At 34.6% G+C, this 18,127-nt stretch overlaps 1 protein-coding gene across 3 annotated transcripts in view; it reads left to right on the forward strand.

Moving 5' to 3' along the window:
- The window catches only part of LOC147398223 (alpha/beta hydrolase family protein), a 47,000-nt gene that overhangs the window by 23,426 nt on the left and 5,447 nt on the right, over window positions 1-18,127 (forward strand). For 2 of the 3 annotated variants that reach the window (XM_086447388.1, XM_086447390.1), the window contains 2 exons: window positions 5,884-5,984; window positions 6,097-6,271. In XM_086447388.1, coding sequence (XP_086303514.1) covers window positions 5,884-5,984; window positions 6,097-6,271 — 276 coding nt within the window. The remainder of the gene's footprint in view (window positions 1-5,883; window positions 5,985-6,096; window positions 6,272-18,127) is intronic. The other variant, XM_086447389.1, reaches the window with a different exon arrangement.

Below are 18,127 nucleotides of genomic sequence, written 5' to 3' on the forward strand. Positions count from 1 at the left end.
AAGTCGAACCCAACACCTTCCTATCTACTAAACCTTTACCTAGAGAAAAACCCCCAAAGAAGTTCGATTCTCTTGATGAAAAAGCCATTGAGGTTTGGGAACAATAAGGTGCTCAAATTGTTACTTGGTTGTGGAACAGTATGGAGCCGCAGATTAATGCTAGCTTTATGTTTTTGGATATTGCGAAGGAGATTTGGGAATGAGTGAGGCATATGTATTCGGGGTCCATTTATATTGCCCAGTGTTGTCAAATGCGATCGCATATGCTATTTTCTATGAGTTACAAAAGTATGCAATGGCATATGCAATCGGATAATGTAATATGCGATGACATGTTACTCAATGGGCAATGATTTGACTATTGGAGCATGTAATTCAAGTTTTTTTTAATCTATCTTCTCCAACAATTACCTTATTTCCACTCCCTATTCATGCATTATTGTAAGCTGTTTCTTTTATTCTTTTACTCGCATATATTCTCTTTAAATCTTATTTTTACTTTATTTTTTCAAAATATTGATTTTATGCATTCTAACATAAGATCATAATATCCAATGATTAAACTATTAAAGCAGAATCCACATTAATTATCTAGAACTAGAACTAGAACTAGAACTTGATAATTAAAGTAGGCCACCTTCGTATCATGAATAATTTATATATTATTGACTATTTAGCTTCTTGTGTTCTTTTATTTTTGTTACTAAATGACTAAATGTAATCCATTTTATTCAATTAGAAAAATGAGTGCTATCCAAAATCCAAATATATTGTTATAGGTTTGTTTTTATTTTCTTATATTTTTCTGGTTTTTTAAACATTTTCCCCCTTTTTTCTTATTTTTTACTGTTTTTATATGTTTTTTTGACATAAAAAATATTTTGTGCAATATGCAACCCCATATGCTGGTCACATCTGCTATTTGATAACATGGATATAACCCGAATTTATGAGATCACTCCTTAGGATTTCTTTTTACAACATGATGATAAAACTCTAGATTAGACCTTCACTTCATTGATGTGTATGCGTGAAGCGCTGAATCAATATCAATCCATTTGTAGTGATATCCTTCAAATGCAGAAGCAAATAGAGGTTATGAATGTTATTCTTCTTCTTTCATCCCTCTGATCAGAGTATGATGCAGTCAAGTCTCAGATTTTAGGAAGTCCTGATCTTCCTTTCTTGATAGATGTTTTCTCCAGGCTAAAGAGGGTAACACTACCAGACAGAGCTAGCCAATCTATGAGTGATCGCTCTACTTTAGCTACTATTCGAGATCGTGGTGGTCGTGGTCACAAAGGTAGTCGTAGGGGACATGGTGGTGGTCGTGGAGGTAGAAGTGGTAGTAGAGATTCAGGGGGAGACCGTGATGGTTTTGAAACTTAAAAGTGTACCCATTGTGGTAAGGATGGGCACACTATTGACTTTTGTTGGGATCTTCATGTTAGACCAATTATCCCTCAGGCCTCATTATCTTTAGTTCATGATGTTGTTCAATTTACTATTTCATTAGACCAAAGTATAGAGAAGGAATCCATTATCCTTTTCAAAAGGAGTATGACAAACTAGTTTCCAACTTTTCAACTAATGTTATTTTAGCCCAGACAAGTACGGTATCCACTTGTTTATTATGAGCCACTGGATCATTGATTCTGGTGCATTAGATTATATGATAAGTAATTCTCACCTGCTATCATCTAATTCTCCATCTTCTTGTCAAAACGTTAAATTAGCTGATAAAGTTGTTGAGTTAGGAACTTCACAATCCATTTCTAGTCTTCCTTTGTCCTCAATATTTTATGTTCTTAAATTTCCATTTAGTTTTCTTTCTGTGGGTCAACTTACAAATAAATTGGATTGTTCAACGACATTTTTCCCTTTTCACTGTGTTTTAGGATCTTAAGATGAAGAAGATGATTGGTGGTAGGCGTGAAGTAGATGGTTTGTATCTTCTCGACAATACTCTAGTCCCAACAGCTCTTCATTCATCTCTAGCATCTTTTAGTGGCATTGTCGACTTGTTATCCTTCTCATCATGTTTTACGGAGTCAAGTTTTTTACTTTAAATAAAGTCTTCACACTTAATTGTGAAGCGTGTCAGTTTAGCAAACAGCATCGAATGTCTTTTGCACTTGATGTGAGTCCAGTTCTTTTCGTTTGGTACATTTTGATGTATGGGTCCTTCCACCACTACTAATTGTTTAGGTATTAAATATTTGTTATTTTGTGGATGACTATTCAAGGATGACTTAGTTATTTTTAATGAAAGATTGTTCTGAGTTGTTTACTATATTTTAGCAGTTTCATATGGAAAATCGAATTGAATTTGGTATTTCTTTATGCATTTTATGTTTTGATAATGTTACATAATTTTTTTGGTCATTATACTATTTATTTGTAGTCTCACGGAATCATCCATCAATCATCTTGTGTTCATACCCCTCAACAAAATGGGGTACTTAAACGTAAAAATCGCCTCTTCTTGAGGTTGCTTGTGCCTTAATGTTTCAGATGAAGGTTCCTAAATATGATTGGAGTGAGGCTGTGTTTACTGCTTGTCATGTCATCAACCGTATGCCTATTGTTGTTCTTGATGGTAGTTCTCCACATCAAATCTTATTTCCTAATCGTCCTATTTTTCATCTTCTTTGTGTTATTGAGTGTCTGTTTTGTTCATCACTTGGGTTTTGGTTCGTGACAAATTAGATCCCAAGAGTTTGAAATGTGTGTTTCTTGGGTTCTCTCTTACCCAAAAGGGTTATCGGTGTTTTAGTCCCGCATTACTCAAACACTTTGTCTGTGCTAATGTTATATTTTCTGAGTCTACACCATACTTCTCTACTAGGTCATCTATTGATACTACATTTGGGAGTGTTCTTTTACCTATTCCTATTTCTAAACCCAGCCTTGCTTTACAGCTTCGAGTTTATCATAGGAGGACCACTGGGAGGATCACTATTGCACTGCTAACCCTAACTTTTTTGTTGTCTGAAGATCCATCCACCTCCTGTACCGATATCTCCTTCTGTAGAGGCAAAAGATATTCCTTCATCTTTTAGTGAATTGTCCATCGTTATTCACAAAGGTACTCATTCTTGTGTTACTAGACATCTTATCTTTAATTTTGTTTTTTTTTATATTTCGTTGCCTTTTTTAATGTTTTCTTTTATTTCCACTGTCTCTTTTGTTTCTATTCCTAAGAATCTACAAGATGCCTTATCCCATCTAGAGGATAGCTATGGTTGATGGGATAGATGCTCTACATCATAATGATACTTGGTCTCTGATTTCTCTTCTTCCTGGAAAGCATGTTGTTGGTTGTAGGTGCGTCTACGTTATTAAATTTCATCTTGATGGTACCGTTGATAGATTGAAAGTTCGGTTAGTTGCTAAGGGATACACATAGACTTATGGAGTTGAGTATGCTGATACTTTATTTCTAGTTGTGACAATTACTTCATTTCGGGTGTTGATTGCATTAGTTGTTATGTTTGATTGGCCCTTGTATTAGTTAGATATTAAAAATGCCTTCCTACATGGTGATTTACATGAGGAAGTATATGCGGAACAAGCATTGGGGTTCGTTGCTTTGGGGGAGATTGGGAAAGTGTGTAAGCTTCGGAAAGCAATCTATGGTTTGAAGTAATCTCCATGGGCATGGTTTGATAAGTTCAATGATACGGTTCTTGCATTTGAGATGATGTGGTGTTTGACAAATCATTTAGTTTTCCATCAGAAAACTAAAAAGGGGTATGTGTTGCTGGTAGCTTATGTTGATGACATTGTATTGACTGGTAGTGATGCTGATGGGATACATATGTTGAAGTTTTATCTTCAACAACAATTTCATACCAAGGAATTGGAAAAATTGAGGTATTTCCTTTTCCTTGGTATTGAGGTGAGTCGTTCAAGTTGTGGTATTAGTCTCTCTCAGAGGAAGTGTGTGCTAGATTCTTTAGAAGAGACAGGGTTACTTGGGTCCAAATCAGTGAGTACCCCCATCGATCAGAAGTTGAAACTTACAACTGAACATTGAGATATGTTTGATGATCCTAGCTGATACAGTAAATTAGTTAGAAGTTGAATTACGTCACCTTCACAAGATTAGACATCTCACAAGTTCTTACCATTGTGAGTTAGTTTATGGAAGCACCTAGGATGCCACACTAGGTAGCTATTCAACGTATTATGAGGTACCTGAAGGGATCTCTAGGATGTGAGTTGTTGTACAAGCCTAATGGTTATACTTGGATTGAGGGATATACAAATGTAGATTGGGCTGATTCTCCCTCAGACAGGAGGTCTACCACTAGTTATTGTACCTTCATAAGAGGTAATCTTGTATCATGGAAAGCAAGAAGCAAACAATTGTGGCCAGTTCAAGTGCAAAAGTTGAATATAGAGCTATGTCTCATACTTCTTTCGAACTTATTTGGTTGAGACATTTTTTTCCAGGAAATTGATTTCACTAGAAACACTTATGAGTCTTATGTGATAACTAGACAACCATGCATATAGCTTCCAATCTGGTGTTTCACAAGCGGATGAAGCATATCAAGGTGGACTGTCATTTTGTTTGTCAGAAGCAAATGAGTGGTGAAATTGCCACAACGTATGCCAAATCCGAAGATCAACTTGTTGATCTGGTTACTAAATTGTTGGGAAGTGATAGGGTTACTTTTCAATGTAACAAGCTGGGATTATATGTATATTCTCTAGCTTGAGGGGGAGTGTTAGATATATCAGTATTTTATATGTGCCATAAAGGCATCTTTTTAATTTCATTTGTTTTTTAGTTTTATATATACCTCGGGTCATAGTGAGAGAGTCAAGTTCGACTCCTCCCACTTTCTCCCTTCTTTTCTTCTTCTCTAAACCCTAATATGATCTTCTACATAGATAAAGATAATTGATTTCTCATCTGGTCTGATAAAAAAGCTACCTACACCAAAAGTGAGTCATTCCAAAACATCCATATCTTGCTCGAACAGTTCACCAAGCAATTCATTATGCTTCTAATCTTGCACCAAGAATGTGTTGTTTAGGAGTCTTGAATTTGTCATCATCGTCATCTTCATCTTAAGTCCAAGGGGAAGTTCTTACTAAGTGAGTCAGCAAGCTAGATAATGATCTCTTGCTCAAAATGCTGTTTTGATTTTGATGTTAAATTGTATATTTATAGAAGCACATTGTAACATTCAACTTGGAATACTAGAAGCACTAGGCTGATTGTTGGGAAAGTCCTTTATTTTTTCTCTAGGGCATAAAATGGGTCAGATTTTATCCGAAATTCGGGTGATCTGATCCAAATTTAGTGGGTTTGGTTCCTTGGAGTATATTCGAATAAAAAATGGGTTGATGTCCCTTGACCCGACTCAGATCCGGGTTGGATATAGATCCATCCCTGTATACGCCTAGATCTGAATGATCTATTGCTTTGAAAATTATATTTTTATACTTTTCAAGATATCTTTTTCTTACTACTTTAATATAACATGAATTCTTATAAAATAAAAGAATTATAATGGTAAAACAGAATAGTATAGCAATTATAAAAGAAATATAGCAAAAAAAAAAAAAGTTGATCGGTTCGAAATTATCCGGCCCAAATCAAGTAATCCAGTCGGGTCGGGTCCGGATAAAAAAAATTGGATATGGATCTGGAAATTCTCATATTCGACTTGAACCTGACCTGTTTCAAGCCCTACTTGTCTCGCCCATGCTTGTGTATAAATGCAATGGCCAGCTTTTTTTTTGTGTGGGTTTTATCCGTTTCTCATGTTACTTTGAGAATAATTTTACAATAGATAATTTGATATGTTATTTCGGTTTCATTTACATTTTCTTTGTCTTATGTTCTAATGTATTTCATTTTGGAAGGTTTTGAAGGAAGAAATTCTGGATTGGCAGCCATTGTTACTTTGGCATCATCTCTTGATTACTCATCTTCACGATCTTCACTTAAACTGCTATTGCCACTTGTAAGTGGAACTACTCATGCCAGCTTTTGTTGCCTCAGTCCACAATTTTGTTAATTTTAAGTAGAGTAACATTTTGTTTAAATTTTAAACTCCAGTTCACCATATCACGCAGGCAGATCCAGCTCAGGCTCTTAATGTTCCTGTTGTTCCGTTAGGGGCATTACTGTCAGCTGCTTATCCTCTTACCTCTCGTCCTCCTTATGCTTTGGCTTGGCTTAATAGTCAAATTTCAGCTGAGGACATGATGCATCCTGAATTGCTCGAAAAACTTGTTTTGAACAATTTTTGTAAGTATTGATTGACTTCTTGACCTAATGACTTTGGATCATATGTTGTTTTCCAATTTCTCATAGTAAGGTGTTTACTTTGCTTAGGGCATAAATGGGTTGGATTTTATCCAAAATCCAAGTGATCTGAATCTGAATTTAGCGGGTTTGAACCCTTTTAGTAGACCCGAAAAAATATGGGTTGATATCCCTTGATCCAAGTTGGATCTGGGTCAGATACGGATCATCCCTATATCTGTCTTGATCCAAATGATATATTGCGTTGAAAATATATTTTTATGTTTTTCAGAATATTTTTTTTCTACTACTTAAATATAACTTGAATTCTTGTGAAATAAAAGAATTATAATAGTAAATAGAATAGTATAGCAATTAGATAAGAAACATAGCAAAAAAGTTGAACAGTCTGAAATTATCTGACCTGAATCAAGTAATTCGGTTAGGTCAGATCCGGATCTGGATTTAGTAAAAGAAAAATGGTTCGGATGTGGTTTTGACTAGTAAGATCCAAGTCAGATTCGGATATGGATATCGATATACTCAGATCCGGCTTCCAACCCATTTTAAGCCCTACTTTGCATCTGGATGGACTAGGAGACACTAAAAGATACATGCATTTATAGAGCATATCTAACAGCAGTATTTCGACTGATTTAGGATCCTGGACTACTATATGTAGTTGAACACACATGCACATATATAGATACATAATATGAATCTTTCTAAAATTGCTGAGGATCTTTTGTTGATGCCCATGAAAGTTGGACAAGGCAATCTCACGAAACCGTGCAGCACTGACAAGCTGGCACATCCATAAACTTTTGAGTTAGGATCCAGAATAGTGTCCTGTTCCTATAGCATAGGAATGGTGTCTATGTGGTGTGTTTTGGTAGGAGTTTTAAGACACATTGGGCTTCTAACTAAGCCGTTTTTCTGTATGGCATGCAGCTCAATGGTGTTGTTTCCAAACAAACATGTGCCATGTAGACACCATATTTACTTTTAGTAGTGGGACACTGTTCTGGATTGCAACTCTATACTTCTATATTAATAAATGAATTGTTGAAAAAATAAATAGGACTTAATATTCTGTATACGTTCACACTACACACATGCATTGAAATGCCAGCCTGCCAGTGAGAATAGCAAAACTTATTGGCAAAAGGTGTCAATTTTATATTTTTAAGTTTTCTTGGCTTCTCTTTTTATCCTTTTCATATCAATGTTTTCCTTCAGTAATGATTTTTTGAGATATAGTTCATACAATTAATGTAATTGTACAGGGTCAAAATCCTTCATAGTAGTGCCTCAACTCTTCAATTTCTTGGTTTTTGAAACCTTGTATAAGTTTTTAGTTTTATTTTGGAAAATCATAATACCTACATGGATTGCTTAGAATTTTGTTTTTGACTTGTATGAATTTCTTGGCTTAGCTGCAAATTTTTGGGACAGCGTGGGGCTTTGTGGATGATGATAGATTTCTTATCATGCTAATATAGATATGCCTGTACGTGTAAGCATGGACTTTTAGCTGGTCTGCCTGCATAATTTGATTTGAGTCATGGTTTCAAAACTTGTTAAGTTTGTCTTGCAATTCGACCGGGTTGATTTGAGTCTATTGTAGTTTGAGCACACCTAACTCGATCTTTTTCTATTTGATGATTGACTCAGAAACTTGGTCAAGTCACCCTGCCTCAAATCACGAGTCAAACATGTTACCATCCAAACAGTAGGGAAAGTGGGTAAGAAAATATCAAGGCGCCCAAGAAAATGAATAGAAGAAAAGGGCATGAATTGATGTATTGAAATCATATTTCTATCATAGTCAATCTAATCAAGAAATTACTATAATTAGATAAGAATAATACTAAACTGACTAAAAAAGGCATTCAATTGATGTGGAATGTGCACAGAACCTTATATTTTTTCCTAGTGTAACTAAAAAAAAGACACTCAAATACACTCAACTGATGTGGAATGTGCATAGAACCATATATTTTTTTTCCTTGTGCATCTCAAGGAAAAAAATCCATGGGTCTATGCACATTCCACAATCCATGTCAGTTGAGTGTATTTGTGGGTCTTTTTTTTTTGAGTCCGTTTAGCACGGCCCATTGGATAAAAACACGAAAGTAATGTTTGTGAATATGAAATAGAAAAATTATCTTCATATCAGACTAAGAGGCCTATCAACCGAAGAAAAGAGAGTATTTATTTATTTATTTTGTGTTTTTGGCATTTTCCCTATAAAAACCCCTTACATATTTGACTTTATAATTATTTTATTGATGGGCTTTTGTGCCATGTATGCGTTTTTGGGCTTTTAAAACTCTGATTGTAGATTCCACTTTAATTGTATGTAGAAGCAAGACTTCAAGATGAAACATCTAGGTCCTGAGTTTTCTGTTCATGCTTGTAGTTTGGAATTTGGATAGCATTGAGAAATTTTGAAGCTTTTTTTTTTTTTTTTCAAAAACTTGTCATAGAAAATGAGGATATGGAGGTCAGTAATCTTGCATGGGAAAATCAACAAAAAACATGTTCCTGAGAAAATGTGATTAGTTGCAGGGGAGGATTTACAGTGGGGGCAATGGCCCCCACAAGAATTTCAGTCTATTGAGGATTTATGAACTATTGCGACAGATAACAGCGGCCGCTGCTATTGCTCCCACAATTTTTCCACTTAGTTTCTCCACCCCTGATTTGCTGATGTAGGATTTTGCATTTTTATTGGAAAATCATTTTCCATTTAGGGAGGAAAATATTCTGCAACCCAACCCTTGGGAAAATGATTTTTTTACCAATGATGCTGGATGACGCAACTATATGATTTTTTTACCAATGATTTTTTACCATTGTAATTAGGGATATGTTGTGCACATTCAACCAAAACAATAACCCAATGTGCGGCAAAAAGTGGTTTGGTTATGGCTGATTGATGATTAGAAAACAGAAAACTAAAAGAAAGATTCATTGATTGCAAAAGGGAAGAGTACAAATATATAGTGACAAACTAAAAACAATTATGGGGTTCTCTAATATTCCAATCATGGAACTTGATTTTCTAGAGACAATGGATCATAAAAAGGGCAAAGTGAAGAGAATTTTCATGGCCAATCAACTTATCAGAATTTGGCTGAGTTGACTCAATTTTAACGAGTCAACTCAGTTTGACCAGCCTCGTTCGGGTTGGCCAGGTTGAGCCTATACTCGATCCAATTTTGATTTGAGTCACATGTCTTTAGTTTAGTTCAGTTTTAAGTTATTTAAAAGTTGTTTGTTTAGTTTCTCTTTCAATTTTAGGAAGTTTCTATTTTGTCTAGTTTCTAATTTGTTTTTAGGTTTCTATGTCTTTTCTAAATTCGTTTTTATTTTTTAGACTATAATTAGAAGTGCTTTTAGGTGTCTAAATTGAGTTTTAATAGGATTAGAAGGTTGGTATTATATTACAGGGACAATGACAACAAAGACCTGTTTTTTGAAAATATGTACCAAAAAATCCTTTCTAAAAAAATATCGACTCTTTAGTACCCAATTTATCAAATATTAGTCTAAAAAGGATTTTTGAAGCAAAAATACCATAATTACCCCTTTAATGATTTTTGAAGTTTAAATAAACATGTTTATTTGAGAATATTTGAGCTATTCCTATGTTTTATAGTAAATGACATGCCCTCAACTATGGTCATCTCTTATATATCAATTAAAAAAAAACTTATTTTTCTTACCAAAACTAGTAATCTTTAAATTACATAGATGATGATGACTACATCAATGATGATGATGATGGAGATGAGTATGATCATCATCAAATTGATTTGGTCTATGTATATTAGATTTATTAAAATATATAAATAATTACAACATAATTTTAAAACTCCACTTGAATGTTCATCAAATTGATTCAACTCAAAAATTAGCAAGTCGACAAATGAGCCAAATAAAATTATATTGAATTTAGTTTTTAATAAATAAAATATTTATTTTTTAGTTTTCACATAAATATTAATAACTAAATGAAATGGTCAAGTTTTTTATTTGACTCCATTTATTTTTAGATCAAACACTTTGTAAAGTTGTTAAAAGGGTATTTCAGGTATTTTTCTTAACAAAATCTTCAAAATATCCTTACTATACTAATATTTTATTAAGTAGGACTTAAATGGTTTATATTCTTTACTAGGGGACTACTTGGTATATATTCTCAGTAAAGAGTCCTTCAAAGTCATTCTCCCTATATTATATTATAATACTTATAAAATAATATTATATTATAATAGATTAAAAAGTTACTTTTTAGTATTTGAGAAGGTTTCTAAATTGTTATGATGAAGTTATATATATATATATATATATATATATATATGGGTCAGGTTCAAGGGCCATGTGAGAAAACATGTAAGAAAACTTTCGGCGGTAAATAAAATTTTAAAATATGGGTTAGAAATTTTAGATTGAGCTGATTTTTTGTGAGGATGATTTCTATGATGGGAAGATCATCCAAAAAAAAAATCAGCCAATCTGAAACTTCTAACCCCATTAAAAGTGATTTAGAATGTGGACCGTCGATTTTTTTTCAATTTTTATCACTAATTTGTAAATCACTTTTGATGGATTTAGAGGTTTCTGATTGAGCTGATTTTTTGTGAGGATGATCTTCTCATCATAGTGACCATCCTTGCAAAAAATCAGCTCAATCCAAAACCTCTAACCCTTATTTTGAAAAACGAAAGTTTTCTTACATGTTTTCTCACATGGCCCTTGAACCTGACCCTATATATAATATATATATATATAATATATATATATATATATAAAAGTAGCTTCAAAAACGAAATTCAATCATTTAAAACATATTAATTCAATTCTCTTTTGCAATTTTATTCTCTTTTAGAGACTTAATTTCTAGTTCTTGCTTCAAGCTATTGCTTGTTTATCAATTGATTGTATTGATTCAAAACTGATTTTGTGTGTTCCATTGAACACAAACTCTCAATTTGTTTCGAATCTATTGATTCGCACACTTCCGCTACGTCAAGTGGTATTAGAACTTTTGCTATGATCCACCTTCATGGGTAGTGACGGAGAATTCAATAGTAAAACTGAATTGGAAGTTCAATTCGAGAAGTTTGAAGAAAGAATCATAAACAAAATTATGGCTATGTTGGAGTCCGTGTTCTAGGCATGGTTCTCTACACCATTGAGAAGGAGAAAGGTAAGAAAACCCTTGGAGATGAAGGCCCGAAGGATTCCCACCATCCTTCCTTCAATTTTCTTCATAATTCAACCCCTATAAACTCTTCTAAAAAGGCCAAATTCGTTAAAAACTAGAACCTTGCCTAGAATTTTGGTTTTACCCAAACCATACCATTCCCCACACCTCATTCCATCCTCCCTCAACCTTCTAGCCATACCACACCACTCCTATACCTTTAAAATCAAATCCCTCATCCTCGAACGACCACATATCAACCCCAACATGTTTCTCATAATCCTAACCCTCCAAATACCCTTCACAACCCACCAAACAACTACCCTTCAAAGACCATAACAGCCCCATATGTGGATTACATAGATGAATTAGATCTTTATACTACCCCTCTTCCCATTGAGCATCACTATCTTGACCATGATAGATTTTCCCCTAACCCTCCCCATACTCGCCCAACCTTATATCGTGAACGCAATGTAAGATAAGGCCATTATCCCCCACTCACAAATCAGCCTTTCCATGATTTTGAGGAGGGTGACCACATATTAATGCATAATCCACCCCACATCATCACAACAATGGGCAACAAGAGCAGTCTTTTGAATATTAGCTTAAGGTAGATATTCCTACTTTCAATGGGCCCATGCACATTGAAGATTTTCTTGATTGGATCTATAATGTTGAAAGGTTCTTTGATTACATGAAAATTTCAGAGGATAAGAAGATCAAACTTGTGGCTTTTAAGTTAACTGGAACAATCTCATCTTAGTGGGACCATCTCCGACGGGATCGACTACGTCAAGGCTTTAGGCAAGTGCATTCATGGTTAGGCATGAAGTAATTGCTTAAACAAAGGTACTTACTACTGGATTACATCCAAACCTTATTCATTAGCTTACAATATTATAGGCAAGGGTCCCAAAGCGTACAAGACTATGTTGATGACTTCTTTCAAGGGATGAACTTCAAGAGAATGAAAACCAAGCTATTGGGCGTTTCATAAATGGATTGAATAGAATAATTCAAGAGAAATTGATCATGCACCAATACATAAGTCTGCATGCAACAATAAACAATGCTCTAAGGGTGGAATCTTTTATTTGATTCTCGCACTTCTTATACCAACAATTGGAGGTCTCACTAGTCACTATCCACAAACTACCCCTCCATCTAATCAACCTTATCCATCCCGCAACCAGCCCTCTTATGCCAATAACCACCATGCTTTTACCTCTCAAGCTCTGCTTCCACCTTCCAACCATTTCAGCCACGTAACTCCAATACCCCCTACTCCAATTGCAACACCCCCACAAACCTAATCCCTATCCACACCCAAAGCAAACTAAGTGTTTTAAGGGCGAGAAAATGGACCATAGCTTCGAAGTGTGCCAAAATAAGCAAGCATTAGTAGTCGAGGTTGATTACGAAGATGGGAAAGGTGACCCCTATGTTGATAATGACTAGGCAAACATCTTTGAGGCTTGTGAGGAGGAAAAAGGTGAACATGTAAGTTCTATTATTCACAACTTATTATCGATACAACATGGTGATCCTCCAACTTGACATAGTCTTCTCCGGACTACATGCCAGGTGCAAGGCAAGTTGTGCCAATTGATTATAGATAATGGAAGTTTGGAAAATATAATTTCAAGCCATATGGTTAATGCATTCAAGCTACCTACTACGCAATACCCTAGATCTTATTCTTTAGGTTGGGTGGATGAGGAATGCAAGAAGAGTATGGCTAGCTAATGCTTCCTTTCTTTTAGCATGAAGCAATTGAGATTATTTGTGATATCGTCCCAATGAAAGCATGTCACATCCTCTTAGGAAGGCTTTGGCTTCATGATAATATTGTCACTTACCGGGGTAAAGCCAACACCTATTCTTTTATGCATAAGGGAGTCAAAATGATTCTACACCTTTACTATGCCAAGCCTAATGCTGCCCAACTAGTCAAGAGATGAGAATATGCTTTATCTCTACTAATATCAATGAGGACTTAAAGGAAGTAAGGCAAATGTTCGCGGTAGTAGTACAGCCTTCCAACCGAGACCCACTTATTCAAGTTCCTCATCAAGTGTAACTCTTCCTTAAGGAATTTTCTTGTGTTCTTCCTTCGAACTTGCCAAATTCATTGCCTCTTATGAGGAATATACAACGCCTCATCTACAAATTCATTGGTGCTCGGTACAAGTCCCCCAAATCTACCCCATTATAGGATGAGTCCAAAAAATCATGACATATTGAAGGAACAAGTTGAAGACTTACTTTCCAAGGGTCTCATTCCATTAAGCCAAAGTCCATGTACGGCTGTAGCTTTGTTAGTATCTAAGAAGGATGGTACATGGAGAATGTGTATTGATAGTTGTGCAGTGAACAAATTACTATAAGGTATCGTTTTCTGATTCTAAGACTTGATGACGTATTCGATATGCTAGCAGGCTCAACCATCTTCTCCAAAATCGACTTGAAAAGTAGCTACCATCAAATACGAATCCGACCCAGAGATCAATGAAAAATGATTTTCAAAACCAAGGATGACTTGTACGAATGGCTAGTTATGACGTTTGGTTTATCAAATGTGCCTCATGAACTAAGTGATATAGCCCATTATTGGTAAGTTCGTTGTGGTCTATTTTGATGATTTCTTTAACTACTTCAAATCTGATTCGGAGCACCATATGCATCTACGAATTATTTTTAGGCTCTCATAGCTAACTCTCTTTACATCAACTTGAAGAAGTGCCACTTTTTCATGTCTTCGGTACTTTTCTTGGGTTGCATAGTCTCCAAAAAGGGCATACACGTGGCCTACTTCAAAATCAACCTCCGAAGCTTGAAGTTTTCATGAGTTAGCATCCTTCTATAAGCATTTCATCAAGGACTTTAGCTCCATCGTAGCCCCTTTAACCGACACATGGAAGGATAGAAAATTTACTTAGACTAATGACGTCGAAGCTAGTTTTCATCCCTTAGGGCTAAACTTACTTCCTACCCTATTTTGACACTTGCTTTGACAAGCTATTTGAAGTCCATTGCAAGGCTTCCATACATGGAGTAGGAGCTGTTTTATCCCAAGATGGAAACCTATTGAATTCCTTAGTGAGAAGTTAACGGAGGCAAGGCAAAAGTGTAGTATGTATGAACTCGAATTCTATGTTGTTGTTTGTGCTCTTAGAAAGTGGAGGCATTACTTGATCTAAAATGATTTTGTGTCCATTCGGACCACCAATCCTTGAAATTCATCTAAAATCAAAGTCCGGCCAGCTGCATGCATTCTTCATGGATCACCTTGCTTCAGGAGCTCAACTTCACCATTCATCACAGATCTGGCCTCAACAATAAAGTTGCTGATGTACTAAGTCCTAGCCCGCCCTTTTCATGTCTCACAAACTAGAGATTCTTTGCTCATTACCATAAGGAGCAATGAGATAGGCTTCGACTTTCTCAAAGAACTCTATATTGATGATCCATAATTCCATGTTATGTTGGAAAAGTACACTTCGGGACAACAAGGTATCTCTGATTTTCTCAATCAAGATGGCTTTCTCTTCAAGGGCACGAGATTGTGTGTCACGCCCCAGAAACACAACCCGAATCCCCATGATTCCCAAGTTGAATTTCGAGGCATGATATAAAACCCATGTCATGATAATCAATACATAAACTTAAATGACAAATAATATAACTATATGTCATACCTGATCATTGCTCAACAGAACAGACACGTATCCTCAAACATAAGAAACATTTGACATATATACATAAAACAGTAATGTCATACTATGGTGTTCATAATTACATAACAAAAAAACGATAGCTAAAGACTTAAACCTAACTCTAGTTTAAGACTTATTACTAGTAATACCCATGCTCCACTCCTGGAAGCTTGGACTGATCATCTATAAGGCCCTGGCACTGAGCCTCCTCGGAAGGATCACCTAAACCAGGTGCGCCTGAAATTTGTGATGTCGTAGGGGTGAGTAACAGGGGAGTTACCCAATAGGGGAATCTTACAATTCTAAATAACAGCATCCTATATGCAGTTTAAACATTCTAAGAATTCATAAATCATGCATATTTGATATTCAACACAATTAAAAATAATTGAACACCGATGTCATAAAACTTAGTAGGAAATTAAAACACTTAAAAATCTGAAGAAAACAATTGTTCATAACATAACATCAAATAATAGAGTACTATAATAGAGAGTTGAGGGTCACGACTGATGTGAACATCTCAGTCAAAATACGATTATTCCAATACTTCACTAGTGTGGAACCTCACCGTTAGTTCCTGATTCTATGGCCAGCCTCTGCCATAATTTGGGTAACTGTTTTCCGGCTCAGGTTGGCCGTTGACCAAGGCCTTAAGAAACGGGCCAAATCAAGTAGGTCATTCTTTCTTGACTACTCTAGACTATTAATGATCATTAACTAGCCATCTTCATCTATGCCAATCTGGCGTGCATGTGATCCTCGATATTCTCTATCAATCATACAACTATCTACATTTTGTTCTTTATTAAAGATAGAAAAGAAACTCCCGGATTCTTGTTGTGATGTTGTGTTCTTATGCATCCCATAATACATAAGAACTCAAACAACGCAACTGTTATCCTAGAATAACACATTATTCCGGAAATGTCACCACATGTTATTCTTTATAGGTTTTCACAATCTCTTTAATAAATCACTAAAATACTACGTATAAGTATTTATTTTCTTTTCAAAACGTAATAAAAGTAAAACATACACGTGTTTTAAATACCCAGTCCACTCTTAAATATACTGTCTCATCTCTTTTTTTTTTTTCTTTTTTTCGTGTCTTACACGACCCTTAGTCGAAGCATTTCACTCATTCGTGTCTTACACAGTCTATGACTGAAGCATCACTTCATCTATTCTCTCATTTTCGTGTCTTATACGACATACGCCGAAGCATCTCACTAACTGGGTATTTTAAAACACAACAATCAATTGAGAACTCATTCTCATATTTATTTTAATAAATTACTTTTCTACCCAACTTTTTAATTAGAAACATTTCTTGGAAATCCATCACTAAAATGATTAAAGTAAACTGTCCACCAGTTTACTTATAAAAAAAATCATGTGTGTTTATAAAAATGTGAACAAAATATATGTATTGTATGTAAAAACAGCAACTTATATAGTTGCTGTATTTTCTTTTTGACAAGTACAAAATACGTATAAAGTACTTATAAAATACGTATAAAGTAACCAATATTTTGAGCATTCATTTAAAGTATATATAGTAAAATATTATATAAAAACAGCAACTTTCATAGTTGCTGTTTTTATATTTAACGCGTATAAATACGTATAACGTACGTATAAAACACGTATAACGTATGTATAAGACAACCATTTTTTTTTTAATATCCTATCTAGCATACATATTGTCAATTTAATACAAAAAAAAACAGCAACTTACATAGTTGCTGTATTTTGTTTTTAGCATGTATATTTACGTATAAAACATGTATAAATCAATTACAAACATGAAAGAATTCCTTTTAAACAAAATACCAAATGCTAGCATGCTTTAAAATCATAAAAACACTAATATAAATATGTATAAATAATATGCATGATGTTAAAAATTTACAAAACAATTTTAACTTTAAAATTTCTAAATCAAAATTATTTAAAAAAAAAACAAAACAAATCCAATTTTTTTTACAACTATAAAATCAGCATTATATATATATATTTTTACTAAAACTATTATAAATAGTTGCAAGGGCCTACCTTTTTCTTTATTTCTCTCTCTTTTCCTTTCCTTCTTTTCTTTCTCTTCCTTCTTTTCTTTCTCTTCTTTCTTTCTTCTTACTTTTCTCTTCTTTCTGTGTAAAAATGAAACAACAAACTAAAAAATCAGCTAATATCTTTATTTGATATTTTCAAAAAAAAAAATCTAGATATTACAAAAATTCTAATTCTTTTAGAATTTCTTAAAAATATCTTAGTCAATTTGACTTAGTCAAAGTTGTTTGACTAGTCAACAATAATTGACTTGACTTGAGTCAACTTTAGTTGACTTGGTCAACAATTTTTTTTTTTTTAAACATTACATTGTGCACTCCCAATGGTTCCATTCGTGAGCATCTCATCAAAGAATTACGTAGAGGTCTCTCGAGACACTTTGGACAAGACGACCATTGCACTTGTCGAAGGACAATACTTTTGGAAGTCTCAAAAAAGATGTTGAAAATTTTGTCCATCGTTGCTTCGTATGGCAAAAATGGAAAGGACAAGTACAAAACGCTAGTTTGTACACGTCTTTACCGGTCTCTAATGGCCCTTGGGAAGATTTCTCCATGGATTTTGTACTTGGATTACCTAGAACGCAGTGAGGCAATGATTCAAGCTTCGTTGTGGTCGGTCACTTTTCTAAAAAGACACACTTTATCCCTTGCTACAAGACTCATGATGCAGTGAATATAGCCAACCTCTTCTTTTTTTGTTGTATGTCTACATGGCATCCCCAAGACTATCATTTCGGATCGTGACTCTTAAGTTTTAAAGTGGGTTTTGGAAGACTTTATGAACTAGACTGAGAATTGAACTTAAGTTTTCAAGCACAACACATCCTCAAACGGACGAACAAACATA

Source organism: Akebia trifoliata, chromosome 7, assembly GCF_017979445.1.
Source record: "Akebia trifoliata isolate Shusen 1 chromosome 7, ASM1797944v1, whole genome shotgun sequence".
NCBI classification, from domain to species: Eukaryota; Viridiplantae; Streptophyta; class Magnoliopsida; order Ranunculales; family Lardizabalaceae; genus Akebia; species Akebia trifoliata.